General features: G+C 38.3%; 1 protein-coding gene across 15 annotated transcripts in view; it reads right to left on the bottom strand.

Annotated features, from left to right (window-relative positions):
• neo1b (neogenin 1b) overlaps positions 1-27,500 on the bottom strand; it is a 248,121-nt gene that overhangs the window by 38,899 nt on the left and 181,722 nt on the right. For 11 of the 15 annotated variants that reach the window (XM_017354197.4, XM_009297706.4, XM_073942502.1 and 8 more), the window contains exons 8-14: positions 23,203-23,425; positions 20,698-20,852; positions 13,449-13,597; positions 12,924-13,062; positions 6,878-6,927; positions 2,823-2,964; positions 528-638 (exon numbers count right to left, since the gene is read on the bottom strand). In XM_017354197.4, the coding sequence (XP_017209686.1) occupies positions 528-638; positions 2,823-2,964; positions 6,878-6,927; positions 12,924-13,062; positions 13,449-13,597; positions 20,698-20,852; positions 23,203-23,425 (969 nt within the window). The remainder of the gene's footprint in view (positions 1-527; positions 639-2,822; positions 2,965-6,877; positions 6,928-12,923; positions 13,063-13,448; positions 13,598-20,697; positions 20,853-23,202; positions 23,426-27,500) is intronic. The other 4 variants (XM_073942500.1, XM_017354196.3, XM_073942504.1 and 1 more) reach the window with 1 other exon arrangement.

Raw genomic sequence — 27,500 nt, 5'->3', positions numbered from 1 at the left:
TTGCGCACATCGCGATTTCAATGCTGAAACGATGTATCGTGCAGCCCTAATATATATATATATATATATATATATATATATATATATATATATATATATATATATATATAAAACGTTTAATATATATAAAAATGTTTTGCTAATAAATAAAGGTTTAAAATATGCGTTTTCTCTTTTCTCTAGACAATCAGTTTAAGAAAAAATGTCAGACAGGTGGGCCTTCAAAAAACTGTCAGAGAAGGAGGTGGGCCCCGAAGTGAAAAAGGTTGAGAATCCCTGATTTAGATTATATTAAGGCATACATATCTTGATATCCATGATTCTGTTTATAAGCTGCGCAGTTCCAATTAGTGTTCCAATTTTACCCACAGTTTCTTTCTCAACTCTTTATGTTCAGCTATGTTTAGCTTATTCATGTTCTGTTAATCAAATAAATCACTGTTAAGATGGCAGTAGAGGCATGCATTGAGTGTAGTTGTAAACAAAAGCCCAGAAATGTCAGTTCTGGCTGAAATGTGTGTGTTTACCGTCCAGGTCGCTCTCAAAGGTCTCAGCTGCGCTCCACTCAGTGGCCGGTCCGGTGCCGTTGACTGTGGTTGCAGACACTCTGACTGTATACACCTTCCCTCTCTCCAGACCTGAAACACACCAGCAATACTAATGTCAGTAAACTGACAATGCTGTTTGTGTGTTACATAAGTGTACACATAGTTCAACTACACTTTAAGATTTCCTGAGGAAAATGTTAAGGGTTTTGACCCACTTCTAGGTTGTTTTGGTTAAAAAGTCAAGATCTTTTTTTTCTGTCATTTAAATGCTGCGTTCACACCAGACGCTGAACGCGCGGATAAATCAAGATATTCGCGCGTAAATAGCCGCGTGAACATTTGAGGTTACTCGCTTCATTCGCGCGTCAAATCCGCTTCAGAACAGACGTGGATTCGCGTGATGGGCAGGAGCTTCTGTCTGCCCGGTGACTCTAGCTTAGTGATATTAGAATTCATGTTAGCTTTTGTAAATGATTTGCTTCAGAATAGGATATGTCATATTCTCAATAATATTTGTGAAAGAAACATAAGCTCTATATGTGGCATTTACATATATTTAAGTTATTATGGAAAGCGGGTGCATGTTTTTATCAAAACAAATATTGGATTTGTTTTAAATGCGTGTTTGTAAAACAATATAATTTGCACAAAGAAATGATGAGGTTCTTCTGTAAAGAAGTAGTTACTCCACCCCGTTGATGTAATGTTTTTCTTGCTCCCGAATACAAATAATTTTTCAAGTATTTGTTCGAAATAAGTATTCGTAAAAACACGCTATTCGTGCCTTTCCGAATACCGTATTCGGGTTCGGCTCCACCCTTTATATATATATATATATATATATATATATATATATATATATATATATATATATATATATATATATATTTATATATTTATTTATTTATTTATATACATATATAAATATATTTTTAAATTATATATTATATATATATATATATATATATATATATATATATATATATATATATATATATATATATATATATATAAATAAATATATATTTTTAAAATATATTTATATATATATAAAAATTTAAAAATATATATATAAATATTTTAAAATTATATATTATATATATATATTTTTTTTGTGTGTGTGTGTGTGTGTGTATGTATATATATATATATATATATATATATATATATATATATATATATATATATATATATATATATATATAAATAAATATATATATATTTTTTATATTATATTTTATATTATTATTATATACAATTATATTGTTTCACAAACACGCACCTCTGATAGATGAAATTAAAAATAAACAAAAATGCACACTAATATCGTATAGCAAGTCATCATAGATATATACATTAGATGTTGCCTGGCCTATTGTTGTCTATTGGACTGAATGCGTCAATAGCGCCGCCATCTTGCTACAGGGTAGCGCTCCTTTGAAATGAATGCGGGCCCAAGGTACAGTGGAGGACTGTGGCCATCCAAAGCCAGAGATATACACATATACACATATGTAATTTTTTTTTCTAATTACGAAAATTATAATTGTACATCACTTTTCTACATTGATGGATCAGTGACCGCACGGGCATTCCTGACAAAAAGCTTGTGTTTGTGTGTACAGAAATGTACTATTCACCCTCCCTGTTAAATTTGATCTAATCATGTCCTGAAACACAGCTCCTCTCCTGCTTTCACTTCTCATACTGACGGAGGGAGCGATTTATTTGTGAATGAATCCCCCGAACGACTCTTTCACTAACGTTAGCCGACAATAATGCAAGTTTCTGGCAGCGCAGCATCTCGTTGTCATATTTCTTTTGCATTGTTTGCTGATTTTATTCAACAAAACTAGCATAAGCCGAGTGTTTAGTGCGAGTTGGAGCTGCTTTGCCGTATGGTGAATGCAGTAAGTGACTGTTATCATCAATAACGTTACCTGATTAGCACAAAAGTTCATACAAAAACAGAAAAAACTTAATATTACCTATGAAATGTTCTGGCTTTGTGCTTTGTTTTCTTTGATTGCTCGTTACTACACCCGTAGACAGCGCTAAAGTCCTGCATCTTCACGTAATAACACTGTCTTGACTAGTGCGGTTGAATGACATTTGTCCTGGGAGCACTGTACCAATGTGGCGGCGCTATTGACGCATGCAGGGTCCCTATGCGATATCTAGTGTATATATCTATGGCAAGTCATAAGAAACATCTGGAGCTCTATGGTCCCTGCTGAAAAATCCAGCTTAAAGTGTAGTGTGTGTTTAATATACCGTCGATGAGCTGGAAGATCTGCATGGTGGAGATCTCCACCGCATCTGCTCTCCTCAGGCCTTTACGGTAGCGCAGTTTATACCCCGTCAGCTCTCCGTTCAGGCTACCAGCAGGAGGAGGCTGCCAGCGGACCATGATGCTCTGGGGCACAAAACAGGACACACGGTGAGCCGCTTCAACACAGACATGAGCGCTTCGTAATTGAGCCGCTGCCGGGATTATTCTAGAAACCTCTTCAGATGCACCTGAGCCAGAGAAGTGCGATGAGCTGATGTGAGAACGACAGCACAGCCTTCAGGCCACGCAATAATGAAGGAGGAAAAAACTCCCAGAGTGCTTTATGAAGACACAGATGACGTTACAGCTCGGAAAAACTCTCGGAAATACTTCACCACTTCTTCTTCTGGTAGAGATTAATCAGTTATTACTGCTCTAAACAGACTTGAAGGAACTTGATACAGCAATGTACTGTGCTAGCTAAAGCTTTTGCCAAAATAAAACTATCAAGAACTGTCAGGAACTTGTCATATTTTACATACAAGCATTATAAATAATAAATAAAAGTAAATAAATATTAAGTATTAAAAATAAATATAAATAAATAAAAATATATTACACATAGCATTAGTATGGGTGGCACAGTGGCCAAGCGGTTAGCACTGTCGCCTCACAGCAAGAAGCTCGCTGGTTCCAGCTGAGTCAGTTGGCGTTTCTGTGTGGAGTTTGCATGTTCTCCCCGTGTTGGTGTGGGTTTCCTCCAGGTGCTCCGGTTTCCCCCACAGTCCAAACACATGCGCTGTAGGGTAATTTAAATAAACTAAATTGGCTGTAGTGTGTGTGTGAATGTGAGAGTGTATAGGTGTTTAAAACATATGCTGGAATAGTTAGCAGTTCATTCCACTGTGGCGACTCCTGATGTGTAAGGAACTCAGCCGTTTACTTTGGGAACTATTAAGACTGCTGCTTTAGATTCTGCTCATTATTTTTATGACAACAAAGCACAATTTATTCTATATTTACTATATAGTTCTTAAAGTTAAGTTAGAAGAAAAAATGTTTGACTATTTCCTTGACAGTTATGCACATTACCTCATTTTTTTGTTCAAGTCTTGCTCTAAAAAAATAAGCATTTAAAAATATATATGAAGTATAAAGGATTCAAAGAGCATGTATATGGTATTACCTGTGCTATGGTAATACCCTGTGAAGTATTGAATCCTATTATGAACAGCAGGTGTTGAGGATGGCACATAAAATAACAGGAGGAATTAGTGCTGCCACCATACTGGAACTCAGTACCAAACGATACTGACATTTTAAAAACTTCCATTTCCCACTAACATCTAAGCAGTGTTCTTAAACAGCGCTGATTTGCCATAGTGTTCACATGCTCAACAGAAATGACTGTGATTGGCCGTGAAGGTCATCAGTTCACCGAACTCACCAATGTTTACTAAGTGTAAGCACAGATACAGGGACACTAGAGCGCTTTAAAGCCACGATTCATCAGCGATCGCTCGTATGTCAGCTTACAAACAAACCAGCTGATCGACGCGGCTTTAAAACGCTCCAGTATCCCAGTATCTGTGGTTACATTCAGTAAACAGCGGTGAGTTCGGTGAACTGATGACCTTCACGGCCAATCACAGTCATTTCTGTTGAGCATGTGAACACTATGGCAAATCAGCGCTGTTTAAGAACGCGCTCAAATGTTAGCGGGAAATGGACATTTTCAAAATGTCAGTATCGACTGGTATTGAACAAAGATTTTGAGTGGATGCCCCTCTAGATGCCCCAAATTTTCTTTTGTGCCTGAAGCAATTTGGTTACATAATAAATGTAGTTAATCAATGGATTATTGTTATTTATTATTAATTTAAATTATTTATTATTACTATTTATTTATTTTATTTTCTTCTTCAGTTTTCGTTTATTTACTTGATGATTACTTCGATTTATTTACTCGATTATTTACTTGATTAAGTGTTGGTGTTTATTAAGTGTGTTAATCTTGTTATTTGTGAAGCATTACCATGTCAGAATGAACTGCCCCAAAGGGATTAAAAAAGATTTAAACTCATACAAGGTGAATAACATAAAAAGGATTTTAAAACAAAACAAAAAAATAGAGTAAAATTACTTATTTACTCAGTCATAAATAACAGGCTTCAATTCCGAAGATGAGGTTTCCTTTAAGCAATACATTTAAAAGTTTTGGAAAAAAGTCAGATGGCATTAAAAAAGCTTAATTGTATAAAAAAAATTTTTTTTAAAAATCGATTTTTTTTGTAAAAAAATATATATATTTAAAAAAAACTAATACGAAATAAAACTTTTTAAATGATTAAGTATTAACTACACATCAAAAACCTTATTTTGCTTGATTATTATTCCTCTTTCATGCTGTAGTAATTCTCCCACTGTAGAGCAGACAGGCCCGGATTGGCTAATCGGGAGCACCGAGAGTATTCCCAGTGGGCCGGTCCATTTTTTGGCCACGAGGGTCAGTGTTCCTAGCTTCTTGCACTCTCAGCAGTTGCACTTTTTTCATTTATTTATTAATCTGACCATAGCCACACTACTGTATGTTTATTCATTATTTTGCCGCAGCCCTGCTCTTTTTATTTATTTTCTCGCAGCCCCGTGAGCAAAATGCAGCCCGCAGGTTAATGATGATGTGACTAAGTTATCATTCCACCCCAAACAGCGGCAACTAAGTGAATATTAATTAATATTAATGAATATTACAACAGCTCAATAAAAAAAATCAGCTGATTCACTACATTAATAAATCTGACATAACTTCATTAGAAATCTAACCCTGATGCTGCGTTCACACCAGACGCGGCACGCGCGTCAATCGCGAGTGATTTTCATGTTAAGTCTATGCAAACGCGCGTATAGACATCCTGCGGCGCGAAACGCGCGAATGGCACGGCGCGAATGACGCAAATTGCGCGAATGGCGCGGGGTGAATTGAGCTTTTTGCGCGTTTGACGTGCTTAACAAGCGTTTTGCGCAAATCTCTCGATTTTGAAAATCTGAACTTCAGCGTACATTCGCGCCGCGTTAACCAATCAGAAGCTTGCTCTTGTGGGGGCATGATTGTGACGTAGAACCTGTTTTCGGTGTTCCGAGGGAAATCCTCCAGCCTTCACCGACAACAGTTCATCAAACTCGGCTGGGCTCAGTCAGAAGAACCGCTGAAAGCCTCCGTCATCCAGGTTCAGTTTCTGGAGGAGTTTATGAGCTCACAGAGCTGGAGGCACCTCTGAAGGAATGTAGTGGACTCAGACACGACCCTAAACATATCAATGCTGTTTTTCAGTCTTCATAAAGCACATAAACACTGTTATTTTCTTCATAAATTCCATGTTAGCCATTTAGCTATGAAGCTAGAGTCTTCGGGCAGACAGAAGCCCTGCCCATCACGCGAATCCGCGTCTGTTCTGAAGTGAATTTGACACGCGAATGAAGCGGTGTTTGACGCGCGTATGAAGCGAGTAAACTCAAATGTTCACACGGCTATTTACGCGCGAATAGCACGATTTACCGGCGCGTTCCGCGTCTGGTGTGAACACAGCATAACAGCACGTTGCGTTATCACGCCGCCGATCCGAGTTCGATCCTTATCAGGATAAGTTTTTTTCTTTTCATTTTTAGTGTTGATATATAATACTGTTTGGGTTACTTATGTATGCGTACATTTTTTTGTGTGTGTATGTGTGTGTGTGACGACCGTTACAAAGCACCGGACATCTATAAAGAATTATTGTTCTCAAATTGATGCAAAACATTTGAAGTTCTAAAGCAGCTGTGTCCCTGAAATAGACGTGTTAGTGTCATTAGAAGCTGAATTGGAAATAACGTTATTTTAATATAGTCAGTCGTCGATTAAGGTGGGCCGGTCTAAGGCTTGAAACTCCAGAGCTAAAAAGGAGTCCCACTCCGGCCCTGAGAGCAGATGAAGGTTGCTGTGATCAGACTCCAAGAACCACATCATTACTAAACACACTAATAAGCAGAAGACACTTTTAATAAAAGCAGATCTCACCGTGGAGTTGAGGACGTCCAGAGTCAGGTTCTGCGGGGCTGCGCTCGGCACTGAAACACACACAAAACACACAGCTTCATCACACACACACACTCTGCTGTGTATTTGCATCTTTCTATTCTCCTGTTTGTTGAAATGAACACTAGAGACAGTAGCAGCCGTTGTTTATGAGCCGGCGGTACTAAAACACTTGATTATATTGTTTACACTCGTGTGTTTCTTGCGTGCGTGGATTACACCAGCAGCTGTCACACACTCTCCGTCTTCCCAGAAAACATATAGAGAGAAATTAGAAAGAGACAGAGATGTATACTGATGCATATAGATGAGTTTAACTGCAAAAACCTCAGTGTCATCTGAAAATCTCTTTTAAATTGAGCTTTTTCTCAGACTCCTGCGTGTAGCTTCATTAATTTCCCTTTTATGGCAAAGGAAAGGTTATTTTCAATGCATTTAATATAAAATAACAGCACTTAAACATGTGAGGCTGAAGAAAATACTCATTTAAGAAGACTAGAACTGCTCATTTGCAAAGATATACAGTATTTTTATTTTGAGAATTGTTTTACGACTCTGAGAAAAAATACAATTCATCCATCAGGTTGCAATTTCTGGCATTGCTGTTATATTTTTCACAGCCTCTCTCTTCTGAAGACCTGTAGATGTGCTCTAAAAGCTCAATTAGTATGAACCGGATAGACTAAACGTGTATATTTTGTTGTGTAGAGCAGAGAAAACAGAGAGAGTAGTTTAGCGTGTGGTTTCACAGTCGAGTAAAGTATAAACCCAACAGCGTTCCTGAGGGCTTCTGCTTCCTGCATGTTAATTGTTTAGTGTGAAGTCTGAAGTGAAGCGATCATGTTAGCACGTCACTTACACACCTCAGTGTTCGGATGAGACGCCGACACCAAAACAACACACTCATGAATACTAAGAACAACTAACTCTTAAATCTGCGTCAATGTTCATCTTCATCTAAGCGGAGATGATATCTGAAGAACAAGAAGGGAAAAGTGAGAGAATCACAGTGACGATAGCTACAGTGTGTGTCCATCCACATTTATTTATCTGAATTTAGGAGTACGGCAAAAAAAAGAAAGAAAAAAAAAACACGGAAATGGAAACATTAATATGTTCATAGATTTTAAAAATATATACTACCTGACAAAAGTCTTGTGGCCAAACAAATAACTTGACTTGTGGTTGATCATTTGGTATTAGAAGTGGCTTATATGAAAAGTAAAGGCCTCTAGATTATGCTTATTTGAGCACAATAAAATATAATCATGCCTTGATTTTAAATGATTTAATCAGGACAGTAAGGTCTGACTTTGCTTAGACTAAAGTCTTGTCACTGAACAGAAATAATGTCCAGTATAGAATATAAAGTCCTGCTGCAGTGGAGACAGAATGAATATTGTGTCTGACTCCATCATGATCTTGGAGGACTGCATCCATACATCTCTGCACTGACTCACATCACTGATTAATAAAGTCATCTGGAATGGCGAAGAAAGCCTTCCTGCAGGACTCCCAGATCATCAAGACTCTTTGGATTCATCTTCAATGCCTCCTCCTTCATCTTACCCCAGACATGCTCAATAATGTTCATGTCTGGTAACTGGGCTGGCCAATCCTGGAGCACCTTGGCCTTCTTTGCTATCAGGAGCTTTGATGTGGAGGCTGAAGTATGAGAAGGAGCGCTATCCTGCTGGAGAATCTGCCCTCTCCTGTGGTTTGTAATGTAATGGGCAGCACAAATGTCTTGATACCTCAGGCTGTTGATGTTGATCATCCACTCAGCAGATCTCTCTCACACCACCATACTGAATGTAACCCCAAACCATGATTTTTCCTTCACCACACTTGACTGATTTCTGTGAGAATCATGGCTCCATGTGGGTTCCAGTAGGTCTTCTGCAGTATCTGTGATGATTGGGAGGCAGCTCAACAGATGATTCATGGGAAAAATCCACCTTCTGCCACTTTTCCAAATGATCAACTAGAAGTCAAGTTATTATCTGTGCTCTTCCAACTGAGATCCACGACAAGACTTTCGTCAGGTAGTGTACATACATAAACTGATTTACATTACAGACATCCAGCTCAGTTATGATCTTAAAATCTGGATATAAGGGGACACTGAACTACCAGATACATCTCATCATAAAAAAATCCTGAAAACTTCAGGCTGCAATGGCTGGGAAATAATGCATTTAAATGAACTGGAAATCATCTGACTGTTCATCTACAAAACACTGGATCAACAAACTTATTCACCCCTGAGGAAATCCTGTTCAGTGTCAGAGGATCCCCAAGGACCCTTGAAAAAATTTGGGGAGCTTTTCTGGTGCATCTACCTTCTATTTTTCCTAATTTTATTTTTTATTTATTAATTTAGTCTTATAACTTTATCTTTCTGAAGTTGCGCTTTTTTTTTTTCCTTTGTTTGCTTTTGGTTAAATAAAAAAAATGTCTACTTATGTTCGTACAATATACTATATACAATATACAATGATATAATGTAATTTAAAATAAAATTGGGAAAAAAAGAAACTTATTTGTGCGACAAAGGAGGATAAACTTTTTATCTGATAATAAAAAATGCCCGTAAACTATGATGGGAACACATATACTGAATAAATTCCAGCATGTTCATCAGTATGTGTGATGTGATTTAGGTTAAACCAAGCGGCAACCTCCCGCTCTCCCTCGGGAAGCCAATACGGAAGTAACTAAAACTGCAATTCATCCGAAATTCCGCTAGTCCTGGCCGCTCCTGGCTCCAAAACAGAGCAAATTTTAATTGAGCCCACTGTTAGAATGGCCAACTCTACAGCAGAAAAAAAGGTGTTTACAGTCTGGTACAAAAAAAGATTTTGGTTAATACAGCTAATATTACCCTTCATGACAACTGTGAGGGGGGTTAATTATATTATATTAAGTTCGCATAATTAAGGGCGTGGCCACTTGAGTGACAGCTAGGTCTCACTGGTCGCCGTCACGTCACGTCACCTCAGCTGAATCCTGCAGATTAGCCACTGAACTCGGCATATTTATCGTATTTCTGTGTTGTTTTATGTGGCTTTACACAGTTTCCTTTTGGACTTTTACAATTATTAGATGGCATGGCATGCTGAGTGCACTTAATTGTGCTCACAAACCATTAACGTGGCCTCCGTTTCCCATGTGAGTAAAGTTATATACTTATATACCATCTCTATACATGTATTTGTTTTATTTAGGATCATTTATCGTTTATATTTATATTTAGAGCTGTAATGCACTCCAGAATCTGACAGATTGATTAGCTGTGGGCTCTAGAACAGTCATCTGAAGCGTTGTCATACAGTGTTATGCTGGAGTTCATCAATAGTCTTACAGTAACTAACACAGACTATATCTGAAGTGTTTGGAAGTAATTTGCGTTTTTCTTTTTGCTCAGTGTATTACAGCAGTGTTTTTAAAAGTCTAAACACTTCATTGATATAGTGTACAACCAAGCACAAGTGGTCAGAACACAAACGAGTCGCAGGTGATAAAGTTTTTAGCGTTCCTCCTAAAGTAAAGTGTGTCTGAACCAGGTCCAAGCTAAATGCCAGCAGGTGTCTGTAGCTCCGCTCATTCTCCGCCTATTTGCCCTTGTTTGGTATCCCGCCGTGGGTGTGATGACGCGCAAACAAAATGGCGACGGTTGGCCACGCCTACATGTGGCTTCTTTTGCGCTCTTTAGAAACCTATGGGTGACGTCATGGATACTACGTCCATATATTTTACAGTCTATGGTTAAAACAGATGATGTGATGATAAAATGTGTGTTTCAGGGATGCATTAATGGACTTTTGCAGCATTTCCCGTAGGGTTGGGCGATGTCTACCAATTTGGCATCGTATGGAGGGCCATTGATAGAGTGCGCGCGACATGTATGAAGAGCGAGGAGGGATCCAGGGGTGATAAGGGTGCGTGACTTATTTGAGGACCGGGAGGGAGACGCGCAATTTCCAGGAAATTATCACACATTTGCGGCCATCATTGGTCCCGCAAATGCATAACGACTCCCGGAACTTCCGATAGACTTGGGATGTCTGAATATCACGTTTAACAACTATAGTGAGACGCGATCCAGCGGTACAACCTTGATAAAGACGTGCACTGCTCTCTGTTTCTGGAGCTCTGAGAGAGAAGCGCGTGGCTGTGTGTATATTTGTGTCACTCTGCAGTAGGGTTGTAACGGTATGAATTTTTTACGGTATGATAATCGTCTAAAACAATACCACGGTTTGACGGTTTCGCGGTATACGGTATGTTACAAATGTTACAAAATAATAGAACAGTGAAGCAAATTTGACTTTTTCCAAATAATATATTTTTAGTTATTATAAACAACACTACTTACAATGAACAAATAAAAATAAGAAAATAATAAATAATGTGTCAAAGTCCAAATAAAGTCCAAATAAACATGGTGCAAATCCTCAGTAAAAAAATAGATATAAATATTTACTATACTATAAATAGTTACATAACGAAACTAGATTCAATATGGAACATCCTTAGGTTTTATTTGCCAGCATGGATATGGTTGTCTGTGGATATGGATTTGGATATGGTTGTCTGCAATGCAGACAAACAGCTGCACCTTCATTTGTGTCTTTTGAAAACAGCAAGAGCAGCAGTTCGTCTTTGCTGTGTCACTGTTTTGTCATGTTTCTGTGATGCTGTGCATGCAAAAGTACTTAGTATGAGAATTATTTCATGCAAAACTTTTTTTTTGCGTTTTATTTAGCCGCGCAGAAATGTATGCCTATCTCTCATTCTGTGTTGTTCAAAATGCTCATTGTTTGGTCCACAAACAAAAGCGAAACCTATGCTTATTGGTTGTGATATAGCGAGTTTGAACCAATCTGGGCATGGAGGAGGGACAATGCATCAATGTATCATGTCTGGTTTGTCCGGAGACACAGTGACGAGCGTTTCTTTGTCAAATCAGCGTTGTCAAATTTTGATGACGTAACCGCACTGATTCCGGAGCCTCTGAAAGTCCGCGAATGTTATGTGATACACCACTGGAAAGCTGAGATTCTCTTCTTTATGTCAATCTTTGAATTGTATGAATCGGATCAGCGGATCAAAAGTTATTAAACATTTAAGAGCAATACTTATTTTTAGCCGCGGGCGGCTGTCTCTGTCTTTAAGGGTTAAAACCGTTGATATGCAATTGTTCATGGTATGATAATCGTGCACGTTCAAATCGTGGTAAACCATCATACCGGTATATTGTTACAACCCTACTCTGCAGTGAGCACCACTGTGTGTGTGTGTGTGTGTGTGGTCACGTGATGTGCGTTTTCAGCGGACGGAGGGCTGTTCAGAAATGCTAGGTAAAACACGGTGTGGATGTGGATCATTTTCGTTCTAAAATGCCATTTTAACACTAAGACATATTTGTGTAAACAGGGCCTAAGTGTGTATTTTTCGCGAGCAGGTTTGCGACGGGGGCGGAGGATCAGCGATGCCGGCTCAGCATCGTGTTGTCTATTGGCCATCGGCGATGGCATCGTCTATCGGCCCAACCCTAATTTCCAGCACATTGTAAATCATCTGATATGTTGCTTTGCTCATTTCTAAAACCCCTCAGCTAAAGTCTGTCATCACAGTGGTTCAGTATTATTCTTCTTCTACTATTATTCCCTCCAGAACTGTCTTGAGCATCTGTCTGTGCTTACAAAGAGCGTCTCACCCCTATAATAGCACCGCATTGTGTTCATAGTGTTTCGTCTTCGGAAACTCAACTCATTCATTAGAGAAGAATAAACACCACAGTGGCGTCTCCTAACACACTACACTACATTAACAGTCTCATATTTGCTCCAGTTCATCAGGAAGTGCTGATTCTATCCTCTCTGCCTCACTGAATGGAGATGCAGCTTTATCCGCAAATGTTTTATGCAATATATAAATATAATTAGCATATGTTTTTCTTCAGTAAACTGAAGTGTAAAGGTGGATGGTGCCTGCTTTAATCATCAGAAGTGATGAAACTCACCATCAGACAGTGTTCGGACAGTCACGTCTTCAGTGGAGACGCCGGGGCCGTGTTTATTATACGCCACCACCCTAAAACTGTACTCGGTGAACTTCTTGAGGCTCGTCATGGTGTAGGACAGACCCGAGACGTCCACGTCCTGCAGGAAATACACTAGAGATTACATCCCCTGTAACTGCACTTTGACTAGAACATTTCAAGAACTTCTACAAAATGTGTTTAGGTACTTTGATATACAGTTGATGTGCTGCATCATCTACTAAATATTAATATTTAGAAACCATAAGTCACACATACAGACCTTTCCGGAAAATTACCGGCAGTTTTCTGGTAAGAGTAATGAGTACTGCTCTCCCCAATCAGAACAGACCAAGTTGCTGAATACTGAATATGCACAGATATGCAAATCTGGATGGTGCTGTGTTGATAAGCTCAACCAATAATACACATTTCTAACTAAATCTAAACTATATTTGTACCAAAGCACAAACGTCTGTATTGTTTTCAGCGCACATCCATCCTGACCTGCTCAGACTCCTGTCCCTTTTCGATATAGAAGAGTTTGTAGGTCTGGATCTCCCCGTTTCCAGTGATTGGTCTCTCCCAGCTCAGGGAGACGGTGGACGAGCCCACAGACACAACCTGCAGATTGGGAGCCGGACCCGGGACCTGAACTGAGGGACAAGACAACATACAGTCACCTACACATATGGCAATATTAAATAATGAACATGCACAATGTTGACATCGTGATCCCTTCAATATACAATGAATAATTCTTTATTATTATTAATATTATTGTTACGTTACAGAACGAAATACTTATTTGTTCATTTATTTTATATATAGAAATATTATTTATATATATATATATAAATATATATACAGATTTGTATTTTGTTTATGCATCTGGAACTGATGTTGTGTTGCGCACTGTGGAGCATGCGCAGGTCTCTCTCTCTCCAGAGCTGCACTTGATTGCGGTCCAGCTGTGTTGAATGGGAGCCTATATAAGCTGGAGGAGAGGGTCCGTTCTTTGTACCTGGATTACTCAGTTAGCTGGATTTGGTTATTGACGATTTGACACGATCCAGGATCGTTTCGTTCTTCAAAACTGATCTGAGAGTTGTGGTCATAGCAACAGTTCTGGTAGCTCAAACCTGGTCGGGAGCAGGCTCATGTCATATAAACAGGATTAGATCGGGTCATATCAAGCAAAGATAATACTGATAGTATGTGCAGAATTCTGATACTTTTATACAGTAGTAGTTATATACACTTGGGAAAATAGTAAATATTTTTTTTACTTTATATACACACACACACACACACACACACACACACACACACACACACACACACACACACACACACACACACACACATATATCAATAAGTTTTCTCTTTGCACCACCAGGTGGCAGTCTTTGTACCTTCATTTCGGTATAGTTTTAAACGTTTTATTAATATATATATATATATATATATATATCTAAATAAATTATTTATATATATATATATATATATATATATATATATATATATATATATATATATATAAAGTAAAAAAATAAAAATAAATATATATATATATATATATATATATATATAAATAAATAAATATATATATATATATATATATATACACATATATATGTATATATATATATATATATATATATATATATATATATATATATATATATATATATATATTAATAAAACGTATAAAACTATACCGAAATGAAAGTACAAAGACTGCCACCTGGTGGTGCAAAGAGAAAACTTATTGATATGAACTTTTTAGATCGCTTTAGTACAATTTGTGTATGATAATAGACACAATATGTGACTTTTAAAAGCAATAATACATTTATGCAGTCATGAACATGTTTTGATAGTTAATATGACGGTGATTTGATGCTTCACAAAAGTTGCAGACGCCTTTACCAATGTCAAAACTCTTTTGTAAACATCTAGTTATTCTTTACACCGATTAAAAAACCGGCTACAATAATACTATAATTCTACTCTAATAAGGAAAATCCGCTCTAACTGTAAAACTAAATCAATTGCTCTTGACACATGTAAGGGCCGAGCATGCAGCCCACAACAAGGTGTAAAGTTATTGCATGTCATATATTTAACAAACCGTTTACTACGAATTTTAATGTCATTTTGCTCACATGGATAATTGAATATTAATCAGATGATGTCATTACGCTATCAGCCAATCGTTGCATTGCTGATCATGATTTCGAACATGGATAGATCTGTTCTTCACAACACACGAAGCGATCTCAGATCAGCTCATCCAGACATTTTAACCTGATTCACGAACTTGTTCGAGGAACCAACTTAGCCAGAGATCAGCTATCAAGATGAACAGATCCAGAATCTGCCAAATCATCTTGGATCATTTAAGCAAGGTACGAAGAACGGACCCCAGGTCGCAAATTTCCGTAGCCGCTGCTGTTGCTCCGAGCGTCTCCTATCTCCTGCCCCAGATTGTTTGCTGAATTAGTGGTGTGACTGACTGATTGCGCTAGCTCACAATTTAAATGTTTTCTATACTGCTCGGCGTTAGATCCGAGCCTGTGTGCTTTTTCACGTATTATAACTATATATTATTTTTGGATTTAAATTAAAGCTGTAGGTTGGGAATCGCCATTTACTTTTAAAACGTTTTCTCCTGGTTTGTGGCAGCGAGGGAGAAAGGGAAGTTTGTTGTCATTTTATTTGAGGTGCCCTTTTAATCGAGCAGGTAATTTAGGATGATTTCCCTGCAAGTTAGCTGTCTTTTTGTTTATTATTTTGGCCTGGATCCCCTTCTGAAGAGATGCTTCTGAGAGCTTTTGTTGTCTAAATAATAAACCTTGTCATTTATTATAATTATCTTTTTTTTTTTTTTAAGAATTTCTTTAAATTTTTATTAAATTTTTACATTTATTATTAATCATTTATTTCATTTGTTTGTTAATAATTCATATATTTAATTAATTTTATTTATAGTGGTAAAATAGGAAAAATAAGACAATCTGTAATTTTTCCTATGCTGTATTGTATACTTTAATGTATTGTCTTGTTAAACCCCAATAAAAAAATAAAGAAATACAAAAATTAACCTTGTTATTTCTGGATAAACTTGTTGTGATTATTGTGAGCTGGGACAAGAGAAGGGTAAACCCCTAAAATGAGTATTTAAAAGTTGAATTCACTTACTTATTCATACTTTTGTTATTGTTTCCGCCAACCCTAGACTGGTCGGGACCGTAACAATTATTAATTATAATTATCTATTATTTGTCAGGTAGTGTACACTGTAAAAAAAGACTACAGCTATTAAATCGCAACAAGACTATTTGACAGCATCAGAAGCCTACAGTCACTCGTACAAATCTGAACACACACACACACACACACACACACACACACACACACACACACACACACACTCGCACAAAAAACACCCTGAAGTTAATGTTTCATAAAGTTTGAGAATGAAGAAGTGAGTGCACAAGCGAGTGTGTGTGTGTGTGTGTGTCAGCTTTAAGTGTGTGTTTGAAACACAAAGGGACCACTGAAGTAATTTCTCCAGTCTCTTCCACTGCTTACAGTTCTACTTGAAGACTCTTTATTCTTTTGTTTGACACTAGATTTTTTTCTGCTTTGGCAAACTTCAACAGCTCGTAGTGACAAAAGACGACACGTTTCAACCCACCGCAGCTGGATACTTTAAATAATGACAATATCACATGCTAAAAGAAGACTGCTCCGGCGAATCGCGGCGTCTAAATCCCGCTGAGGATAAATCCACACTTCTGACGAGTGAAATGCATTGTGGTCCATGAGTGGGATGTAAAGAAAAAGGAGGAGCTGTGACCTAGAAAGACCTGGAAAACTGTACTGCTTTCATTTGTTTGGTCCGTGTAAAGTCAAAGGAGAAGAGCAGGAAGACTAAGACCTTTGATTTTAGAGGTTTTGATTAAGTTCAACTGCAGACTAACAGCCCAAACTTTATCAGAGACGGGTTGAGGATGTTGTAGAGGGAAATCAAATAATAAAACTGTCATGAAAATAAAGAGCTCAGTCAGATACTGTATATCAGAGTCTCTAAAACAAGATCTGACTCGAGGTTTTAATTGGATGAGTTGCCATGAATAAAATACACACAAAATACTTAATTATTATATATATTTTGGGAAGCATTTACACTTATAATTAAATTATAAACAGTAAAATGTTTGGAAAGCAATGTAACAGCTTAATTTGTACCTGTATTCTTACACACTCTCAGAAATAAAGGTACGAGAGCTGTCACTGGGGTAGTACCAATGACTGTAAAAAATATGGACGACGTGACAGCCCTTTTTCCCATTGAACGCCTTGAGGGCAAAACGCCTGCTTGACGGGCACAAACTGTCGCAAAAGACAGCTGAAATTGGAGCCTTGACATGCGCAGAAGGACTGTGATGGAGCCAGAGGAGGAGCCTCGAAAATGAGCAGAGTCGAGCTTCCAACCAAACGCTTTATGTAAAATCAACCACGCCCCCCGAACTTCTCAGCATGCGTTTGCTGTCATATCAACACAAATGGATGTAATAACGTTAACAAATATGAGGGTTTTATATATTCAATCGCGCCAGCTCCAGGCCGCAGCGCATAACTTACTCGCGGCGTCGCGGGCTGATTCCGGCTCGCATGCGGCAGCGCCGGCTCGCTCGGCCGCCGCATCTGGCTCGATTGACTCGGGCTGGAATTGGTTAGTGAGTCCAGGCATCCGGAGTAGGTCCAGCAGAGGTAACATTAGTCAGTCTGAGCTCTAAGAGATAAGTCTCCGGCAGGCGAGAATCTAGCCGGAACTGTGTTTTGCTATCTGGGTGGCTAGGCGTGTATCAGCAAACTAATAAAGCCCGAAAAAAGCCCTGAACTTAGCGAATAAACAGTGTTCCACCAGGATCATGTATGTCAGAAACTGTAGTTTACTGCTGAACTCATTTTGTTATGGTAAAATAACACAGAAATCGAATAGTAACATTTCAGTCTCCTGCCGAAGCTCAGACGCGCTGCTTTGAGAAACTGTCAATCACAGCTGTCAATCACGATGACACGCCCAGCATTAAATTACTGCTAAAAACAAACTGTTTACAAAAATGAGGATCTGCACCTATTTCAGCACAATAACCAGTGCCTTAATCCACCAGAACTATCTTTCGGGACAGTTTATTGCAAGTGTAATAATTTTTTTTATTTGGGCTCAAGTCTCCTTCATTAACACGGAGGAGGCGGGCTTTATGACTTGTACTGCAGCCAGCCCCCAGGGGGCGATCTAACGGCCGAAACCTTCACTCAAACGTAGGCTTGCGGCACACTTGGGTAGTACCTATTCAAAAGATACAAATTTGTACCTAAAAGGCCCAAAAACAATACCTCAAGGGTACATATTAGTACCCAAAAAGTATAGAAGTGTTACTCTTAAAATTTGTAGGCACTTAATATATATTTTTTATATATATATTAAGTACAAACGTGTAGCTTTTGAAGAGGTACCATCCCAGTGACAGCTCACGCACCTTTATTTCTGAGAGTATGATTGAATTTGTGCACCTGAATATTGTTAGACTCTCAGAAAAACCAAACAGCATTCATTGCTTGTTATTTGGTTTGAACTCTACTACCACAAACCATCCTATTTACATTCAGATTGATCAAATATTGCAATGTGAGTTTTTCCCAATATCGTGCGGCGCTAGTTTCCACTGGCTTCTCCTGAGATCCGCTCACAGAAGCCTCTTTCCTGACAGCTCTGACCAGACCTGAGCTCTCGTCTCCTTAATACTAGTCGCCTGTGTCCAGCAAAACCTTCCTGACAGATCCGCATGTTTACACTCCTGCAGCCGGACAGAAAACAAGCGGCCGCTGGAGAACGAGGAACCTCAGAGCTGGCAGACATGTGTGAGTGTGTGTGTGTGTGTGTGTGTGTGTGTGTGTGTGTGAGTGATGCAGTAAAACTATTTTTTATGTGTATATATAAAGTTGAAGTCAGAATAATTCTCTAGCCTGTTTATTTCCTCCAGTTTCTGTTTAACAGAGAGCAGATTTCTTCAGCACATTTCTAATCATAATAGTTTTAATAACTCATCTCTAATAACTGATGTATTTTATATTTGCCATGATGACAGTAAATAATATTAGACTAGATATTCTTTAAGACACTAGTATATTCAGCTTAAAGTGACATTTAAAGGCTTAACTAGGTTAATTAGAGTAAAGTTAGGGTAATTAGGCAAGTTATTGTATAACAGTGGTTTGTTCTGCAGACAATCCAAAACTAATATAGCTTAAGGAGGATAATAATATTGACCTTAAAATGGCTTTCAAAAAATTCATAACTGCTTTAATTCTAGCCGAAATAAAACAAATAAGACTTTCTCCAGAAGAAAAAATATTATCAGACATACTGTGAAAATTTCCTTAATTTGTCAAACATCATTTGGGAAATATTTGAAAAGGCAAAAAAAAATAAAAAATAAATAAATAAATAAATAAATCACAGGAGGGCGAATCATTTTGTCCTCAGCTGTACAGTATATGACAGAATGTTATTGTTCATGTTGTTGAGCTAAAGTTTAATATATCGTCACATTAAAACAACACATTATACTTGTATTAGCAATAACTTGAATTGGATATTTAACAGAAATAAACAGGCACGGTGGCTCAGTGGTTAGCACTGTCACCTCACAGCAAGAAGGTCGCTGGTTCGAGCCTCGGCTGGGCCAGTTGGCATTTCTGTGTGGAGTTTGCAAGTTTCTTCCCGTGTTGGCGTGGGCTTCCTTAGGGTGCTCCGGTTTCCTCCACAACACATGCACTATAGGGGAGTTGATGAACTAAATTGGCTGTAGTGTGCGAGTGTGTGTGGGAATGAGTGTGTGTGGATGTTTCTTAGAACTGTGTTTCAACTGGAAGGGCATCTTGTGTAAAATATATGCTGGATAAGTTGGTGGTCCATTCTGCTGTGGCAAGCCCTGATAAATAAAGGGACTAAGCTGAAGGAAAATAAATGAATGTATGAATATAAATAAATGTCTCTAAATATATTGAACACACAAGATAGAAACTTACTGAATGAGTTGTCAAGCTAGAGATTATTTGATATAATATGACATGACCTTCACTACAAAACCATCCGATTTACATCCAAATTTATCCTTAAATATGACATACAAATAAAATAATGCAGCAAAATCTGATTTAACATTATTTGAATTGGATTTAAAAGATAAAAAATAGTTCTCTAATTATTAATTTTATATATTTTTTTGTTTTTATTAATTCAATTTAATACATTTTAATATTTTTTCAATATCAATCTGAATATTCTTTAAAAAATAATAATAAACTGAATTAATAAAAACAAAAATACATCAAATTAATAATCAGCGATAACTATTTATTTGTTTATTTATTTATTTATACTGTACCTCCTTTATACCTTCTAATTCCATTAACAATCAAACATACAACGACATTCTCAAAACCATAAAACACTGAATCGGCCAACCAAGTCCAAGAATAACTTCTGATTGGACGACAATTAAACCTTGTGCACAGAGTGTTTTTAAGCCAGACGAAAAACTGAAAATACAGAGAGATCGTCTGATCCAGCTCGTCAGGTGAACAAGCAGGCTGCTGTGTTAAAACCTCAATGTATGTGTATGTGTGTGTGTGTGTGTGTGTGTGTGTGTGTGTGTGTGTGTGTGTGTGTGTTTACCCTCTAGCTGGGTGGCCACTGTCAGCGGGGCAGAGCTCTCGCCCGGGCCGTTGGCGTTGGATGCGACCACCCGAAAGCTGTATTTGGTGTCAGGAATGAGGTTCTGGATGGTGACCTGCATCTCTCCTGGAGCGCTGGTGTTCTCCACACGCTCCCTGCAGACAAAACAACACTAACGTCAGACTAAAATAACACCAGATGACTAAATGATGAAGCATTGCTAGTCAAGCACATGATAAATTAATTTATGACAAATTAAGTTTGTTCCACTGAAAAAAAAAGATTTAAAAAACATTTATGACACAAATATAATGGCCTCATGACAGTTATGTCATAAGACAATGTCATCTTCGCATGCAAAATGAGTGAATGACACTTAAAGACAGCTGTTATAAGCCAATCTTATTCATATTAAAGGCATAAAGGCAGCGTTTAACACAGAAGAAGATATTTTGAAGAAAGCTGAACACCTGTAACCATTGATTTCCATAGCTGGAATAGCAAATGCTATAAAAGTAAATGGTTTGCAAACTTTAAGCATCTTCTTTTGGGTTTTAACAGATTTAAAACAAGAAAAGGGTTTAACATAAAAGAAGATATTTTGAAGAAAGCTGGAAACCTGTCACCATTGACTTCCATAGTACAGAACAGAACAAATAGTATAGAAGTCAATGGTTACCGGCTTCCAACATTTTTCTAAACATCTTCTTTTGGGTTTAACAGATTTGAAACAAGAGAAGGGTTACACATAAAAGAAGATATTTTGAAGAAAGCTAAACACCTGTAACCATTGATTTCCACTGATGGAATAACAAATGCTTTAAAAGTAAATGGTTTGCAAAACTTTTTTAAGCATCTTCGTTTGGGTTTAACAGATTTAAAACAAGAAAAGGGTTAAACATAAAAGAAGATATTTTGAAGAAAGCTGGAAACCTGTCACCATTGACTTCCATAGTACAGAACAGAACAAATAGTATAGAAGTCAATGGTTACCGGCTTCCAACATTTTTCTAAACATCTTCTTTTGGGTTTAACAGATTTGAAACAAGAGAAGGGTTACACATAAAAGAAGATATTTTGAAGAAAGCTGAACACCTGTAACCATTGATTTCCACTGATGGAATAACAAATGCTTTAAAAGTAAATGGTTTGCAAAACTTTTTTAAGCATCTTCGTTTGGGTTTAACAGATTTAAAACAAGAAAAGGGTTAAACATAAAAGAAGATATTTTGAAGAAAGCTGGAAACCTGTCACCATTGACTTCCATAGTCAGAATAACAAATAGTATAGAGGTCAATGGTTACCGGCTTCCAACTTTTTTCTAAACATCTTCTTTTGGGTTTAACAGATTTGAAACAAGAGAAAGATTAAACACAAAAGAAGATAATTTAAGAAAGTGTCACTATTGACTTCCATAGTAGGAATAACAAATAGTATAGAAGTCACTGGTTACCAACATTTTTCTAACCATCTTCTTTTGAGTTTAACAGATTTGAAACAAGAGAAAAGGGTTAAACACAAAAGAAGATATTTTGAAGAAAGCTGGAAACCTGTTACTATTGACTTCCATAGTCAGAATAACAAATAGTATAGAAGTCAACGGTAACAATTTTTTTTTCTAAATATCTTCTTTTGGGTTTAACAGATTTGAAACAAGAGAAGGGTTACATATAAAGGAAGATATTTTAAAGAAAGCAGAGAACCTGTCACCATTGACTTCCATAGTAGGAATAACAAATAATATACAAGTCAATGGCTACCGGTTTCCAACATTTTTCTAAATATCTTCTTTTGGGTTTAACAGATTCGAAACAAAAGAATGGTTACACATAAAAGAAGATAATTTAAAGAAAGCTGGAAACCTGCAACTATTGACAACTAAAGTATTTCTTTTTCCTACTATGAAAGTCGATGGCTAGTTTTCCAACATTCTTCAAAATATCTTCTTTTAATATTCTATCTTCTTTTGTGTTCAACAGAAGAAATTCAAAGGTTTGGAACCAAATGAGGAAGTAAACGTTCATTTTTTGGTGAACTATCCCTTTAAAGTCCACATGAATCGAAAGCTGCAACTGTTTGTTTATTTCCATATTGTGATACAGTTCCTACATTAAATGAGAAAACAGTGGGCGTGGCTTGCTTTTTCTACTGCGAGCTGATTGGATGTAGTAAAGTAGGTGTTTAATTCAGAAACATCTGACAAAAGTGTCTGTGTAGAGTCATTACAACATAACAGACTCCTCCTCCTCACCATTTCTGTTTGTTGTCAAAACTGACAGCTGCAGGGGGTGTGGTTTAATACGTAAGCCACACCCAATACCTCAGACAGACCTAATCTGCCAGTTTAACTGAAAACAAACAGGAAGTGCATTTTCAGATGTCAATGTTAGTGTTAAACTCTCATGACATGCACAGATGAATTGTTCACCGTGTGAGCTACCAAAATCAATACGCTTAGTTTCGATCTCATGTGTACTTCATGTGTTAGCCAGATCTTGATCAAACCTGTTAGTGCCGTCCAGACTGTAGAACACAGAGTAGGTGATGTTTTCTCCGTGCGGCTCGGCGGGAAGTCTCCAGGTCAGCTTGATGAATCGAGTGGACACCAGAGACGCCACCACATCCCGCGGGGCGGAGGGAGTCGGGCCGCTGCGCTCGGACCCACTGGACGCTACATGGTCAGTAGTGGCAGCGGTCAATGAAGGGACAGTAGAAGGAAGGGCAACGTCTTCAAGAGTGAGTGTGCAACAAAGGGGTCACAAGGGGGGGGGAAATGGAAGATAGAGATCGGGGAGGGCGAGGAAAAAACAAAAGAACAAGGAAGAAAGAAAAAGAACAGAAAATAAATTGACGTAAACGAAAATAAAAAGACAACTACAATGACAAAACCAAACGGCAAATTTACTATGAGACAGAGCAGGAGATGGCGGGCTCAACATGCAGCCGGGACACGCTACTAACACTGAGGGGAAGCACAGCATTAACATTCATATCAACGTTTCTTTACACTTTCACATCTGTCCCTGCAATTAAAACACACTGACGACTTGATCTGCAGCGGATAAAAATAGCACGCCTGCGTTCTGTCGCACATGCAGATTAGAGGAGTCTGGTGGTGATGTGCAGCGGTATGTGCTGATGAAGAGCTCAGCGTAATGTGAAGGTTGTAGATGGCACTTAAGCTATCATTTGTTAACGTTAGCGAATGCATTCATTAATATTAATGATGAGCACCTTCCTTAAAAATGCACCAATCATTAACTTATAAACTAAGATTAACAGATGCAGTTTAAATATTTCTCTCTTGTTAGTTCATGTTAAAATATGAAGACTGATGTTTATAAATGGAAACTTATTTTAAAGTCTTAACTTGACATTCAATATATTTTATACAGTGCATGCGGAAAGTATTGATAGCGCTTCACTTTTTCCACACTTATTTATGTTACAGCCTTAAGGCTCCTACACGCTCTTCGATGGCGTTTATCGGCAGCGTTTTACGAGACGTTTTTCCGTAGTCAAACCCAAGTGATTTTCACTGGTGTCAAGCAGTATGCAAAATCACTCCTTGACGTTAGATGGCGCTACACAACTATAAGCTTCTGACACCCACTTATAACACAGAAGAAGAGGAGAAGAGGAAGTTCGAACGCTTGTTGTTAAAGTTACTGGTGACTCGAACAAGCATGGGCGGTTCAGGCAGCAGCTCCAGCTCTAGCGATGATGAAGAAATGATTATTGTTCAGAGCAATAAGCAGCTCCACGTTCATATCACCTCTGGGCATCTTCTTCAATGTGCGCTCGCATTGACAGTTTTGCGCTTGAGCGCCTCCAAGTGCTGTTTACTGTAACTTCAGCAGCTCCGTGCACGTGAACAAAAGTGCTGATCTGGAGAAGGTTTTGATGCGGCGAGTCAAAACAAAAAAACGAGCATGAAGTGTTTCTTTAAAAATGACGCTTTTGCGCCTGGCGTTTTGCGTGTTGGTGTGCACGATCACATTGACGCCCATTATTTAGTCACAAGGCGTTAAACGTCGACGAAAAACGCGAGCTAAAAAACGTCTCTGTGTGCACGGGCCTTTATTCCAAAATGGATTAAATTCATTCATTTCCTCAACATTCTACACACAATCCCCCATAATGACGATGTGCAGTTTTTTTCATATTCTTTTAAAAATAAAAAGCTGTAAAGTCACATGTACATCAGTATTCACAGCCTTTGCTCAACACTTCGTTGATGCACCTTTAGCAGCAATTACAGTCTCGAGTCTTTTTGAATATGATGCCACAAGCTTGGCACACCTGTCTTTGGGAATGTTTGCCCATTCCTCTTTGCAGTACCTTTCCAATTCTATCAGGTTGGATGGGAAGCGACGGTGTACAGCCATTTTCAGATCTCTCCAGAGATGTTCAATAGGATTTAGGTCTGGGCTCTGGCTGGGCCACTCGAGGACATTCATTGAGTTGTTGTGAAGCCACTCCATTGATATTTTGGCGATGTGTTTGGGTCATTGTCCTGCTGGATGGTGAACCATCGCCCCAGTCTAAGGTCAAGAGCACTCTGAAGCAGGTCTTCATTCAGGATGTCTCTGTACATTGCTGTATTCATCTTTCCCTCTATCCTGACTAGTCTTCCAGTTCCTGCTGCTGAAGAACATCCCCACAGCATGATGCCAACACCACCATGCTTCACTGTAGGGATGCTATTAGCCTGGTGATGAGCGCTGCCTGCTTTTCTCCAAACGTAACGCCTGGCATTCACTCCAAAGAGTTCAATTTTAGTCTCATCAGAGCAGAGAATTTAGTTTCTGATGCTCTGAGAGTCCTTCGAATGCCTTTTGGCAATTCCAGGCGGGGAGTGTCTTCCGTTAGGCCACCCTACAGGCCTGATGGATTGCTGCACAGATGGTTGTCCTTCTGTAAGGTTCTCCCCTCTCCACAGAAGAACGCTGGAGCTCAGACAGAGTGACCATCGGGTTATTGACCACCTCCCTGACTGAGGCCCTTCTCCCTCGATCACTCAGATAGCCGGCCAGCTCTAGGAGGAGTTCTGGTGGTTTCCAGTTATGGATGATGGAGGCCGCTGTGCTCATTGGAACTTTCAGAGCAGCAGAAATGTTTCTGTAACCTTCCCCAGCCTTGTGCCTTGAGGCAATCCTGTCTCGGAGGTCTACAGACAGTTCTTTTGTCTTCATGCTTGGTTTGTGCTTTGACATGCACCGTCAACCCTAGGACCTTATACAGACAGGTGTATGCCTTTTCAGATCATGTCCACTTAACTGAACTGAGCACAGGTGAACTCCAGTGAAGCTGCTGAACATCTCAAGAATGATCAGTGGACACAGAATGTACCTGAGCTCAGTTTAGAGCTTTCACTGTAAATGCAGTGAATATTGATGTACATCTGATTTTTCAGCTTTTTTATTTTTAATAAATTTTCAACAATTTCAAAAACTCTTTTTCCACATTGTCATTATGGGGGATTGTGTGTAGAATGTTGAAGAAATGAATGAATGTAATCTATTTTGGAATAAGGCTGAAACATAAATAAGTGTGGAAAAAGTCCAGCGTTATCAATACTTTCCATATGCACTGTAAATCTCTCTGAATTTTTAAATCATTTTTGTCTTTTTATCAATTCATTATTTTTACAATTCAATATTTTTCAAAAGTTTAAAATTACTCCTCAAAAATGTCATTCCTGGGGATGAGTCTTGCTTTCGAGATCCAGCAGGAGTTCAAATCACACTCAAACCTACAAAGACATTCTCAGAGCCATGAAACCCTGAATCTGATTGGCCAATCAGCTCCATGAACAACGTCTGATTGGCCGTCAATTCAGCTTATGATTAAATCCACCCAAAGAGGAGAATCCTTCAACTAATCAGCCTGTGATGTAAAGCTGAGAGGAATACACAGTTTGAGCCGGGCATCACCTTCAGGTGTGACTGACGCCCCTCAGCGCTGGAATAAAGCAGCGGGCGACTGTGACGGCGAGTGGGCGAGGTGTTCGTCAACCCCGCTGCGTCTGGCACACAAACGGCCATCAGAGACCAGCTGGAGATGAAGAGCAGCCAAAACCGGCCACTGACACCCCCAAAGAGGAGCTTCCCGCTCATATCCTAACTCAGCATGAGCACAGAGAGCGGGAAATCAACACCACGTCATCAATAGCTGTGTTTCCATACACCTATTTTTATGCACATTCTGGAATTATGCCTAAAAATGTGTATTGTTCTAATCAACTACCCTTTGGTTATGTTGGTGGCTGTTTTTACCCCATTGACTTTCATTATAATCACATTTTTTTATATAAAAATGTCATTTTTTAAGGTTGAAATTTTAGCTTTTCCCAAAAGAAAAAAACCCCAACAACAATCAAAAATGCATGACTATATGGTGTCAAAGCTTTGCAATCAAAAATGTAATTATAATGGAAGCAAATAGGGCAAAAACAGACCCCAACACAACAAAATAGTCAATTTGGCCAGTGTATTGTTGAGTTATTTAAAAAATTACGAAGCATTTTCTTAAAATATGTCTTGAAATGAAATCTGCCACCAAAAATCATTCCATTTGCTCAAACACAGAGAAAGTTGGGGCAAAATTAAGACTTAAAATCAGCCCAGAGTGGATGAAAACATCTTCAACGCCACACAAGACCACAGGTGAGTTCGAATTAGGTCACACTTTATTTTGATAGTCCGTTTGTTGAGGTTAGACTGCATCTAAGTGCCAACGAATTCTCATTAGATTACAAGTAGACTGTTAGGTTGGGGTTAGTGTAAGTTGACAACATGTAC

The sequence above is a fragment of the Danio rerio genome, chromosome 25 (genome assembly GCF_049306965.1).
Source record: "Danio rerio strain Tuebingen ecotype United States chromosome 25, GRCz12tu, whole genome shotgun sequence".
Lineage (NCBI taxonomy): Eukaryota > Metazoa > Chordata > Actinopteri > Cypriniformes > Danionidae > Danio > Danio rerio.
Note: the sequence above shows the minus strand (reverse complement) of the source record. Positions and strands in the feature narration are given on the sequence as shown.